Genomic DNA, 14263 nt, shown 5'->3' with positions numbered 1-14263 from the left:
CAGCAAAAACCCATCATTTATTTGCTGGCTTTTTGATGGCTTGCCATCATTTTTCCAGCAATTTGCCAGCAATTTGCCAGCAAAAACCCATCATTTATTTGATGGCTTTTTGATGGCTTGCCATCATTTTGCCAGAATTTTGCCAGCAAAAACCCATCATTTATTTGATGGCTTTTTGATGGCTTGCCATCATTTTGCCATCATTTTGCCATCATTTTGCCAGAATTTTGCCAGCAAAAACCCATCATTTATTTGATGGCTTATTGATGGCTTGCCATCAAAAACCCAGCATTTTGCCAGCATTTCGCCAGCATTTTGCAGGTTTTTAGTTCCATATAAAAAAACACTTTTTTCCATATATTTTCCGTTAATGGCCCTTTACCTGCTGAAATTACCGGGCCACAACTGGCCCGGCAAAATGCCATATTTCTGTCTTTACCATTGCCAGCAAAATGCCAATAAGTTGCAGGAAATATACCAATACCACTGATTCGGATAGAATGACGGCTCTATTCATGTACTCGATCTGCACAGTCTTGTTAGCCCATAGATGGTTGTTAGAAGTCTATAAATATGCTTTGTTTTGTCATTTTTTACTGTGAATGTAATAACAATAACAAAACACAGCACATGAATGGACTTTTCAACCCATGCTGGCGGCAAGACGTGCGCAAATAAAGCAAAGGGCAATGCTGTCAAGCTGTACATTAGCAATATGCATATGCGTAATTATCAAATTCATCAGTAAAATGCAATTGAAATGCTAATCACATTTGTCGTGTAACTTATCTGGCAAGTAAAGGCAGTGGTTTTGACAGAATATCGTCATCAACGCAGTTATAGCGGGCACAACAACAATACAGTAATATATATTAAAAACAAAACAAATGTAAAGCTTCCAAACAGCAACGACTCATTACCGAAACATTACAGAAACGTACGCTTTGTTTTCAGTTGCTCACTGTTTTATTTTATTTGTACAGCGTTCTAAATTTCACACTCGAGACATGATGACCAAAGGCAGGAATGTTTCTTGTTCACTTCCCAGTAAACCTCCGTAGGATTGTCTTGATTCTGTCATTTCTCTGTTCGCATCCGCAACGTTGAGATAACGCTTCTTTTCTTTGTCCTGACGTCGTAGCCTACGGTAAGCCATTGAAACTCTCAAGTCCTCCTGCCGTTCACCTCTTGAAACATGAAAGCAAACGAGTTTTGTTGGTTTTAATTCATTATTCCATATCACACACACACACACACACACACACACACACACACACACACACACACACACACACACACACACACACAACCAAACAACCAAACAAACGCAAGCATACACGCAGGCATGCAAGCAAACAGCACACGCACGCACGCACGCGCGCGCGCTCACACACACACACGCGCACACACACACGCGCACACACACACACACACACACACACACACACACACACACACACACACACACACATACACACACAGAGGCATTCTCACAGAGAGGACGACTTCTTGTAATCTATCATATTTTCTGAACTGACTAAAATGCCAAGCAGAAGTAAGGGGTCAACAGGAATATGTATTTTGATCTAACCTGCGAAGCTTACGTTGTCTCGGACAGCTCTCTTGCGTTTCTCTCAGGAACTGAGACCCAGGCGAGCTGCATCTTATCCAGTTGGGCAGTCAGACACTTGCACAAATCTTTGTCCTGGAGTGAATAGACACATACTCAATGTCAACATTCACAAGATGCAATTTGTTTGGTTACAAGTAAGCTTATGGTAATGCCTATGGTGCTTTTCTTTTGACAGAGACAAAACAAACTCAATCACACAAAGAAAGGAAAAAGGCACACACACACACACACACACACACACACACACACACACACACACACACACACACACACAACCGCGCGCGCGGGCGCACACACACACACACACACACACACACACACACACACACACACACACACACACACACACACACACACACACACACGCGCGCGTGCGCGCGCAGATTCTTTCTTACAGAGAGGACGACTTCTTAAAGTCTATTATATTTTGCGAACTGACTCAAACGTCCAGCAGAAGAAAGTTGAAAAAAAGACCGACAACGGAGGAAAAGAACAAGAAGATACTAGATCTAACGCCGTTGCGACGACCTGCTCACACAACTGTTTGTGAAACTCACCACGCTTGCTTCTAGCCGGAGGAGATCGGACGCGTACTGAAATCGAAGAAGGTGCTTTGGAAATTCCTTGAAGTTGAATGCAAAACAAATAACCGGACATCTGCAGAACCACCGCGGGCCGGATTTAGTTGACAATACGTCATCATCACGAGTGACGTCAAGATATTTCGACATTTGTTTGTACATTACGTCACTCCAAGTGAGAAAGTCATACCGCTGTGCTGTCGCAGATCTTCTTGCCAGCAATTATCCAGCATTGGCCCACTGCTGGCATGCCAGCAAAAACCCACCTATAATTGCCAGCAAATCGCCACCTATGGCCCAATGCTGGCAAACAAGCACTGGGCCACCAATGGCGTGCCAACAGTGGGCCAATTAAGGCATTTTACTGGCCGACAATATTACTGGAATGCCAGAGATGGGCCAGTGATGGCAAGCCATAACTGGGCCTTTGTTGGCAAACCATAATTGGCCCAGTGTTGGTTTTTTTATGGCCAGCTTTACCAAACTTGCCAGCAAAAAGCCAGCAGTGGCCCAGTTCTGGCATGTTTATTGGGTTGGCTTACTGATTGTTGTACAACAAGATCAATGGTTAATATGCTGCTTTGGAAACGTTTTGGAAAAAGTATGAATAATATTTTATTCTGTTTTTATGTAATGTAGAATAACTCCAGTTAACCGACAAGACCTCGAATAGCTATCTGCTTGGCTTACTGATTGTTGTAAAAAAAAACCAAGAAATTCCTCCGAGGTAGGAAAAACACCCCCGTCCTTACCATTCTCACTGCCACCAACTGAGAAGGTTATTTCCCTTTGACCATTAATATGTCCCTCTTTAAGTCCTTGTAGAATCTTAATCCACCAATAACTCCCTAACCGTGTGTTTGACTGGTCCCAATTTTTGTAAGGACCGTCTCAGGAATGTATAGAACCTGTTCACCAAGTTTGGTGACGATCGGTCCGTTCATTCTTGAGATCTATATGCGAACACAAACACACAAACAAACAAACAAACAAACAAACACATCGACCGAATCCTATACACACCCCTATACCGGGGGTGTAAAAAATCAATGGTTTAGATGCTGTTTTGGAAACGTTTTGGAAAATGTGATTATTGTACGTTTTATTCTGTTTTATGCAGACTTGCTCAAGAAAATTGTTAAGACCTTGCACGGCTATGATTGGCTAACAGGTTACTGATTATTGCACTGAGAGATCAATGGTGTAGATGCTGGTTTGCAATTCCTTTCACCTTTTGCATATCTTTGACTTAACCTTCAGTTGCATTACATAACATGAAATAAAGCTCATGCGCGCATAAAGTTCTTATATTAACTGACAGTTGAACTTGCTGTGATGATCGTGAGAAAGAAACCGACGCAACCTTGACAAAACAGGGACATCCTGTTGAACAATGAACGGGTGTTACCTAGTGTTATCAATACTAATTGATAGATATTCTTCTTGGTGGATGCGGTGTGTGGAAGAATTACAGCTGATTAAAATACTTTAATGACTACTCTTTGTTCGCTTGAAACTCTGTGTGTGTGTGTGTGTGTGTGTGTGTGTGTGTGTGTGTGTGTGTGTGTGTGTGTGTGTGTGCGCGCGTGCGTACGCGCAGGCTTACTTGTGTTTGTGTGTGTACGTGAGTGCGTGCGTGTGTGTGTGTGTGCGTGCGTGCGTGCGTGCGTGCGTATGCACGTGTGTGAAATCATCCCTCAAAACAACGCCATTTTGATCACACCAAATTAAAGCCAAGAAAAATATTGTCAATATCAAATCTAATGCTAGAATATGTGACAGTCTATCCGTCGTCAAACAGAGCGTGTAGCTATCACCTTTTTGTTGTCATGTTTAAACTTGGCATTGAAGCAAAACAAAAGTTCAACCGTACCTAATTAATCTTGAGCTCGTGTAAAGAAGATATTCAAGGTTCCGTCCTTCTGGTGCGAGTGATCGTGTGTACCACCACAAATCAGCCAAGGATTTTACATGTGATGAGAACACCTTTTTCACTTGGACCCCTACCTAAAATCAGTCTCGGATTTTACATGCGATAAGAGTATCATTCCACTTGAACCTACACCGAATTTCAATTGTCTGACTGCTTTCTCTGAAGATCAGCTTTTTTTCATATTGATTAGGATGTAAGTGACACTATTAACGTCAATCTGCACAACTAATTCAGTAAATAGTTCCTACTCTACACAGGAATCAGACAGGCTATTGAGTTTTAGTACGTATCTAAGTGGAAGAATGTTTTTTTTATTTTATTTTTTTTATTCTCTTTTTGTGGAGTTTTTTTATTTATTTATTTAATTTTTTTTTACATGTATATGCTGTACATTACAGTGGAAGATTGTTCTCATCCCATGTAAAAATCCTGAGCAGATTCTAGGGGGTGTACTAGCTCACTAAACTGAACTATTCCATTTGTTAACACCCTTTCTTCAACCGGTTATGAACAAAGTATGATATCGCGGAAGCAAAAGGTAGCGTACGGAAAAATACCAGTGTTCAGTTGAACGCTAGTATAGTTACCATGTGCTACCTTTTTCCAGTAGAGTTATTTACTATGTCAAACTGTGTTCAAAGCTGGTTACATATAGGATGTCCAAAAGTGAAACATTTCAACTAAGAGTGCAAAAATCGTTATCACGAGGAGAAATGTAACTTTAATCTGGACGCAACCACCTCCGTGTCTCTAGCGAACAAACGAAACCAGGAGGCAACAAGAAATTCCTTCGAGGTAGGAAAAACACCCCCGTTGGTCAAAGGGAAATAACCATTCTCACTGCCACCAACTGAGAAGGTTATTTCCCTTTGACACTCTATAAGTCCTTGTAGAATCTTAATCCACCAATAACTCCCTAACCGTGTGTTTGACTGGTCCCAATTTTTGTAAGGACCGTCTCAGGAATGTATAGAACCTGTTCACCAAGTTTGGTGACGATCGGTCCGTTCATTCTTGAGATCTATATGCGAACACAAACACACAAACACATCGAGCGAAACCTATACACACCCCTATACCGGGGGTGTAATAAACAATGCGAAGGAACGCCCTATCAAGTGACACATACCAAAAATCAACACCCTCACGGCTTCCTTTGCAGAGTGAGAATGTTTTCAATGAAAAAGTATCTTGAGAAATCAAATGAGGACAACATTGTCACTCTGCACACACTGACTGTGTGTGTCAGGCGTTTGAGTGTTGGTATGTGTACACGTGGGGGATGACCTTATGTAAAGGCATGCATGAACCCGTGGTGATTTACAAAATGACTCGCACGGGAAGAAACGTGTTTTTTTTTAAGGGGTAGTGTCCACGAAGAACCAACTGCTTTCTGAAACAATTTCTTTTGTTTTGTTATTGTTACATGTCGTTGCAATAGTCCTGATTAAGATTCACGCCACACAAATTCTTCATACTAGTTTTGAATTTGGAGAAACACAAGATTAAAGATCAAAGTGGAAGATTTACTTCCTGATTGCAGAGTCAATTCATTGTAGCGATAACGACAGAAGGTGTTACATTTCAGGGCCGGATCCAGGGGGGGGGGGGGGGAGGGGTCCTGTTGCCCGGACCCCCCACCCCCTCCCCTGGCATGATCATGTACCTCCTCCAAGGGTTACAAAAAATATATATATATTTATTAAAAATAAAAAATAAAAAGTCAGTTTGTTTTGCCTTTAAAACTCATGACAAATACTCCCAGAATGCGCCAGATTGCACATATTTTAATCTAGATTTTTTAAAAAATTCAGCGAAACTGCATTACTTGACTATCTGTTGGCAAACGGCAGTAGCTAGCATCAAAGGGATTGAAGGAGGAGGAGGGGGGGGGGGTCTATGTATTTGTTGTTCTTACAAAGAAGAATGTGACGATTTTGATAATCTTAATTTCATTGTACAATTATTATGTAGCTGTACAAAATTCACACAATAAATCAAAGAAAGGCTTTTGTGTTGAAGTATTGTGCAGCAAGTCTCCAGAAATCTTTTTCAAGCTTTGATGGAGCTTGCTGAAATATTTCCGTGCAAAACCATTTGAGGCACATTTCTATTCGTCTGCTTTTGACACATTGGTAGGCAGATGAAAGAGAAGCTCCAGTAGTCATGCTCTTTCTGTAAATTAGTCACACAATACTAGATTTTTGAAAATAACATACCTCCCCGTGTAGACTTCACCATTGAGAGGGATAATACCTACTATACTAAAAAACAAGTCGCGTAAGGCGAAATTACAACATTTAGTCAAGCTGTCGAACTAACAGAATGAAACTGAACTCACTGCATTTTTACAGCAAGAGCGTATACTCGTAGCATCGTCAGTCCACCGCTCGACGCACAGGCAGTGAAATTGACAAGAAGAGCGGGGTAGTAGTTGCGCTGAGAAGGATAGCACGCTTTTCTTTATCTCTATTCTTTTTAACTTTCTGAGCGTGGTTTTAATCCAAACATATCACATCTATATGTTTTTGGAATCAGGAACCCACAAGGAATAAGATGAAATTGTTTTTAAATCGATTTTGGCAATTTTATTTTAATAATAAATTTTATATTTTTAATTTTCAGAGCTTGTTATTAATCCGAATATAACATATTTATATGTTTTTGGAATCAGAAAATGATGAAGAATAAGATAAACGTAAATTTGGATCGTTTCATAAAAAAATTTTTTTTTACAATTTTCAGATTTTTAATGACCAAAATCATTAATTAATTTTTAAGCCATCAAACTGAAATGCAATACCGAAGTCTGGCCTTCGTGGAAGATTGCTTGGTCAAAATTTCAATCAATTTGATTGAAAAATGAGGGTGTGACAGTGCCGCCTCAACTTTTACAAAAAGCCGGATATGACGTCATCAAAGGTATTTATCGAAAAAAAGAAAAAAACATCCGGGGATATCATTCCCAAGAACTCTCATGTCAAATTTCATAAAGATCGGTCCAGTAGTTTAGTCTGAATCGCTCTACACACACACAGACACACACACAGACACACACACACACACACGCACACACACACACACACACAAACACACACACACACACACACACACACACACACACACACACACACACACACACACACACACACTCGCATTGATACACTCGCGTGCGCACGCAGTTAGTACGAACGTTTGTCAGCGAATGACGACAAACACAGAAGACATATATATGATTCTAGATTTTATTCATGTTGCACAAATTCAAAAATAGTCAAGTCAGATTCAAGTATAAGTGCATACTTCAACAACGAATCTTATCATAACGGCATTTATCTAAATAAATAAAACAAATTGATTGATTCAATGAATACTATTTCTGATGCAGAAAATTACCAGTGGCCTTGATGATAACAATGTTAACACTTAAAACCAAGTAAAAACACAAAAAAGATGCGGACTCTTTGCATGAATATAATGTTCATGATTGCATGGTAACTGAAAATGCATACATTGTTGTAACAAACGACAGCTGTGTAAACACTCGAAAACAACAACAACCACAATGGACAAAAAATACAGCTTTGAAAATTATATGAGTCATTCGCGAAAGTCGATTTGGAAAAAAAAGACAACAGAAAACTCTCGCAGGGGGTGGGGGTTGAGGGTGATATTAGTTTCAACTTGGGCGTTTGCTTTTATCAAGCTTGAATCTTTGTCTTTGACAGAACTTCTAATGATTTCTTTCGGATGCCTATTTTCGTGAAGATTATTTTGATTCAAGCTAAAAAAAAAGATTAAAAAAAAATCAAAGGCAAACCAAAAATAAACTGCAGTGACAGAAAGAAAAATAGGAATTAAGAAGAACAAAAAACCTTCTCAGAGAAACGAAAGTAATAAAGATAATTGATTGATAATTTTCTTTGAATAGATTTAGACGCATGTTAGAAAACCAATGATTTGTCAAATTATCAATACAAAAAAGTCCAGAAAGAAAAGCGTTTTTACACCATAGCAAAATATCTAATTAAGAAAAATATTTGTACATGTTGATTGTTCTGCATTTCTTTTTTAAGACGAAACGAAATATAATGTGTACATCAATTACATATTTTAGATTAGACCTACATAAAAAAAAGCAGTTGTGCAATAATGAAGCAATTGTATTTCACGGCAGTTTAACATATTCATCTTAATAGCTATCATGCATTAAAAATCCAAATGCTGCAAGCATGAAACTAGGCAGTATACGTTTTTGACAACACCTAATAAACATAAACCAACAGACCAAAATCTAAACAGTAGAAAATCAATCAGCCAACACATTAACAACTCTCAGAAACAGTAGATACAAATATTGTTAAAAAAACCCACCTTCTTTCTTTCAACAAAATCCGGGTAAAAAAAAAAAGGCTTGACGAAAAGGTACAGTACATGGAAACTAACAAATAAAAAGTGAACATAAGAAGCGTGAAATGCATTTTGGCAACAGCTGTGTGCAGAAGAAGAAACCAAAGAAGAAGAAAAAGATGAAAGAAAAAAAAAGAAAAGAAAAAGAACGAGAAGAAGAAAAAAAAGAACTGGAATATATCTTTTGGCAAAAGTGTCAGAAATAAGAAAGAAATACTGGTCTCTTATAATAAATTCTCATCATGTCACACACCCACATACAGAAAATATTCAATACTCCAAGCATGTTTTTCAAACATACTTTTGGCAATATCTTGAAGTGTAAAAGGTGCCAACCTCCTCCATCTCTCACCCCACCTTCTGTAATTTTTAAACGTTTGCATGAAACGACAGCATTAAGACAAAAAAAGGCTTACACGTGTTGTTGTTCATCCTCGCGAGCAAGACCTTTGCTTCATTGGGGAAACGTATTCATTGTGTGTCTTCCAGGCTTGTTGCATATTTTATGACATTGATATGCAAAGCATAACAACATCCACCTTTTCCCCTCAGTGTATATCTATTTTTTCAAAAACAAAGCTGCTCATTCAATATACAATAAGCTCAAACCCTTTTTTGCCTTTTCTGTACACTCAGTCTTCAGTCTATACTCATGGCTCGTTCACAATGAGATGAATACGCTTTCTCTTGTCTTTCGTTCAAAGTCATTCACATGACCAAGGGGCAAGACTCAAATATCGAGCCTCAGGCGTACAGACTTGCTGGTCTCGTCGAATCTTGAAGTCACCAAGCTAAACTGACGAGAGAACAAAACCTCCGAGAAGGTTGGCTAGCCGAACTTTGATGAAAAGACCAGCGAAAACTGCCACCCGTTTTTGTTATCGCTCAGCGGAATATAATCGTTCGTGTGACACTTGACTGGTCAGTTGGTCATGTTCGTATCTTTTCTCTTGGCTTCTGACCCAGCCTCTCACTTTCCACTCCTTGGAGACTGCTAGGCTGACTTTCTTTTACGGTTTGGACAGTTTATTCTCTCGCCTGGGGAAAACTCGAGCTCATCCGCGTCAACTCTGGACCCTTTCGATTCTTGAACTTAAAGCCAATTGGACGTTTGTGTCTCTTCGTTTCACAATCTGGTCATTTTCTTCCACCACGTGGGAAAACCCCAGCTTTTCCCCTTCTTAAATACTGACTTTTCCAGATTCTTTTCAGAATACCAGCTGGACTTTTCTGTCTCTCGCCGAGCAGTGTATCTGCTTCTTTCACAAATGTCGACCTCTCGGTCAATTCAAACGCAATCTAACCTCTGTCTCTTAGACAGAAGCACACACTTCCACGTCTCTGAAAGGCCGCATACAGTCATATTTTTGTTCTGAAAGTTGCAGTGCCTTTCTGTCCTCCAACACTTGGACTGCACCCTGTACCCATTTCAACTCGTACTCAGTCTCTACTCAGAACTTTCCTTGGAACTAACCACGGACTTACATTACTCTCATGTACGTCCGTGGAACTAACTGTGCTGCGAGTTCTCAGACCGCTTGAAGGTCAAGGTCGGCGCATCGTGTGGCGTGACAGAGGACGTGACCGGTGACTGCGCGTGGTGCACGTGACTCGCAGGGTGATAGGTCAAGGGCGGACACGAGCACGGAACACCAGGGTAGATAGACGCCTGCCTGGGCGCTCCGGCATACACGGCGAAACTGGGCGGCAAGGGGGGAGCCGAGGGGACTGATATCTGCGACAGCTGCGAGATGGACACAGGATGGAATGGATGGTGCGTCGCAGCAGCGGCAGCAGCAGCAGCAGCCGCCGCAGCAGCAGAGAAGCTGTAGGGGGATGCGGCCGAGCCTGACGGGTGGTGGGGAGGGGGAGGCCGCTGCAGGGCGGTGGTGCCAGAGCGGTAGAAATCCTCCACCAGCTGTTTGAGCTCCTCCACAGACTTGCTCAGCATCTGGATGTAGTTCCTGGCCAGCGATAGCGTGGCGATCTTGGACAGCTTGCGCACGGAGGGTCCTGTAACAAGTTATGGCCAAACCATAAAAACAATTGTTTTCGATGGCAAGGCCACACACACACACACACACACACATCCACACTCACACACACACACACACGCACACACACACACACACACACACACACACACACACAAATAGGTTGGGAGAGTCGGTCCCTTTTTAACTTGACTAAATGTTTTAACGTAGAGGGGGGAATCGAGACGAGAGTTGTGGTGTATGTGTGTGTGTGTGTGTGTGTGTGTGTGTGTGTCTGTCTCTCTGTCTGTGTGTGTGTGTGTGTGTGTAGAGCGATTCAGACCAAACTGGACCGATCTTTATGATATTTGACATGAGAGTTCCTGGGAATGATATCCCCGGACGTTTTTTTCCCTTTTTTAATACCTTTGATGACGTCATATCCGGCTTTTTGTAAAAGTTGAGGCGGCACTGTCACACCCTCATTTTTCAATCAAATTGATTGAAAGTTTGGCCCAACAATCTTCGACGAAGGCCGGACTTCGGTATTGCATTTCAGCATGGTGGCTTACAAATTAATTTATGACTTTGGTCATTAAAAATCTGAAAATTGGAAAAATAATTTAAAACGATCCAAATTTACGTTTATCTTATTCTTCATCATTTTCTGATTCCAAAAACATACAAATATGTTATATTCGGAATAAAAACAAGCTCTGAAAATTAAAAATATAAAAATTATTATTAAAATAAAATTTCCGAAATCGATTTAAAAACAATTTCATCTTATTCCTTGTGGGTTCCTGATTCAAAAAACATATAGATGTGATATGTTTGGATTAAAAACACGCTCAGAAAGTTAAAAAGAATAGAGATAAAGAAAAGCGTGCTATCCTTCTCAGCGCAACTACTACCCCGCTCTTCTTGTCAATTTCACTGCCTGTGCATCGAGCGGTGGACTGACGATGCTACGAGTATACGCTCTTGCTGTAAAAATGCAGTGAGTTCAGTTTCATTCTGTTAGTTCGACAGCTTGACTAAATATTGTATTTTCGCCTTACGCGACTTGTTCTTATTTTATCTTCCGCTTCATTACAGTTTTGTTTTATTCGCACAGGCGGGTATATGTCACTTATTAATGGCAGGGAATCGTGCTAGCAGCGTCGGGGAATAGTGACTTTTTTGTAATGTCTGCAAAATTGAGTTTTGTCATTTCTAAGTTATATTTTTGTTCGAAAGGTCAAAAGTATTTCTATAGAGCGGGAGGGAAAAAACAGGGTCGGTCGGGTAATCGGAAACATTCAAGCAAGGTCTTAAATCGGGCGGGGGATGGGGGGGAGGGGGGGTGGGGGAGGCGGGGGGGGGGGGGGGGTGTCTTACAAAGGGCTCTGCCACTGTACAACAGAAGTGCTTACCTTTAGCATAGGGCATGACTTCTCTCAGGGAGTCCATGGCAGAGTTGAGGTCGTGCATACGCTTTCTCTCCCTCTGGTTGATCTTGCAGCGTAAATCACTCAGCTCGTCTGAATTCAGCCCGCGTAGAGACTGCGTGCTGCCACGTCTGGAGCCTGTAATTATAAACATGGGTGTTAAAACAAAACGAAAACACAACAGAAAGCAGTTTGGGTATTTTCTCCATCAATATTTCGTCAGCTTAAAAGGGGGTAGACCTACCTAGAGTTGGGTGTATTGTTGTTAATTTTTGCTACATAGTAACATCTCAGTGGATTTTGATGGGATTTGGTGGAGATCTATGTCAGTTATGTAGCTTTTCAGGAAAATAATTGGTTAGCTGATAGATTTTCACAAACATGAGAAAAAAATAATGAATAGATAATAATAAAATTTTGCGAGCAAAACAATGTTGGTATCACTTTTTACACAATATTTCTTACACTTTTTATCCCTGAAAGCTGTACTTTGGAAAAGTGATGAAAAACAAGTTTACCTGGGGCCTGAACTAAAACCAGGTATGTGGCATATTACCAGTAAACGCCATGTACACAATTTAATGTAAAAAAATCCAACAAATTTCCCCTTAGTATAAATTATGATATTTTTGATCTGTCTGTTTGATTACAGTTTTGGCTAGTTTAGGATCCAGCATTTTTTTCCAACTCTAGGTATGTCTACCCTCTTAACGCCTCAGACTTCTTCGAGATTGTATGGACAATTAAGGAGTAACCACGCTTACCCCAGAGGGTCCTGAGACTCCCAACTTTAATTTGTAGGGGGTCTTTGGAATACATCAGTGAAACTTTAGAGGGTCGGAATACTATTAGGTTCATAGTCTTGCTTTCAGAAGTCGCATTTGTCGCCAAAACATATTCCATGTAAATGTAATGCCCAACTTTGGAAGTTCTTTGAGCCCTTTTCAAAGACACCATGGTAATTAAATATATCTGTTAGATTAACTCCGTAAGTTTGGGTCAATACAGATCTGGCAGAACTTTTTCTGAAAGCAGTGCCGATGGTAGCCCACGCATTATAACAAATATGTAGTGCCTTACTCATTGCTTTCTCAATTAATTAATTTTCATTGATGTCTGATAATTGAAATTCACGGTCAGCAACATCATGTTTTATATAACTTTTCATAATTTACATGATTTTAGTTTGCGCAATAACAGTGTTAAAGGACATTATTTAGCAAGATTTTTTTGTTAATCAAACTGCAGTCTTGAGACCAAAACGCATTTGGATAGGGTGATAGGGTACTTATTTGGATGTCTGTATTGAAACTGATCTTTCTTTTTTTGATCTGGAAAAAAAATGATTGAATGAATGAATGAATGTATAGATGAACGAATAAATGAATAAATAATGAATGCCACGCAATAAAAGAAAAGAAGAGTTTAGAATTAGAGCATAAGCGAGGAATTGTAGCACAGGAAAAAGTTGAGTATTAAAAGGCAAAATAAGCTATTTTCCAAAATCAAAAGTTACATAGACATAAACAAATTAACAAAAAATATTAACTTATCAATAAATGCATAAATCAATGAATAAATGGAATAGTGTTCCAACGCCTGATTCTGCATGAAAGGTGCTAGACGACCTGTTCCGAATAATACTTACATTAAGTGTTCTCTTCTGTTTTGAACGGTTTCCCTTTTATTAAATAACCTTCATAATAATGCCCATGTCTTGTTTGTTTCGTTAATGTCATTTAATGGAAACCTTACGGAAAGAATTCCTTTATTAACATACTTTCTTTATTAGTGTCCTCATGTTGTATTGCAACCAAGCCGTAGATTTAGATTTTTTTCCAGTTCTTAAAAAGTAATATTTCTCCTGCAAATGTTTGCTGTTTAGAGAGAGAGAGAAAGAGAGGAAGAGAGAGAGAGAGAGATGAAAAAATAGATAGAGAAGGTGAGATAGAGAGAGAAATAGAGCGAGAGAGAGAGAGAGAGAGAGAGAGAGAGAGAGAGAGAAAGAGAAAGAGAGAGAGAGAGAGAGAAAGAGAGAGAGAGGGAGGGAGAGAGAGAGAAAGAGAGACAAGACAAGACAAGACAAAATCTTTATTATCGAGGGTAATAGATAAGCAATATTGCTTTTTTACATCCAGCCCTCGCCCTAATATAGGGTCAACAAAAACAGAAAACAATATAATCAAAGAACTATCACATCAAACTTAATACATTATAACTGTATATACAGATACAAATTTAAAAAATAAATTGTCATGCTGCATTTTAAGTACAATTTCCAAGTGTCAATTTTTAACATAATT

At 39.7% G+C, this 14263-nt stretch overlaps 1 protein-coding gene and 1 long non-coding RNA gene across 2 annotated transcripts in view; both read right to left on the bottom strand.

Annotated features, from left to right (window-relative positions):
- Window positions 1-360: 360 nt before the first annotated feature.
- Window positions 361-2744, bottom strand: LOC138960985 (uncharacterized). Its single transcript, XR_011454109.1, has 2 exons — window positions 1592-2744; window positions 361-1187 (listed from the first exon to the last, which is right to left on the bottom strand). It is a non-coding gene; the product is annotated as an uncharacterized lncRNA (long non-coding RNA).
- A 4779-nt stretch (window positions 2745-7523) lies between these two features.
- LOC138962795 (oligodendrocyte transcription factor 3-like) overlaps window positions 7524-14263 on the bottom strand; it is an 8916-nt gene continuing 2176 nt past the window's right edge. The window contains exons 2-3 of the mRNA XM_070334757.1: window positions 11946-12098; window positions 7524-10570 (exon numbers count right to left, since the gene is read on the bottom strand). Of these exons, the coding sequence (XP_070190858.1) occupies window positions 10068-10570; window positions 11946-12098 (656 nt within the window). The 3' untranslated portion in view covers window positions 7524-10067. The remainder of the gene's footprint in view (window positions 10571-11945; window positions 12099-14263) is intronic.

The sequence above is a fragment of the Littorina saxatilis genome, linkage group LG3 (genome assembly GCF_037325665.1).
Source record: "Littorina saxatilis isolate snail1 linkage group LG3, US_GU_Lsax_2.0, whole genome shotgun sequence".
In the NCBI taxonomy this organism is placed as follows: domain Eukaryota; kingdom Metazoa; phylum Mollusca; class Gastropoda; order Littorinimorpha; family Littorinidae; genus Littorina; species Littorina saxatilis.
The sequence above is the reverse complement of the archived record's forward strand: the minus strand, read 5'-3'. Positions and strand labels throughout refer to the sequence as shown.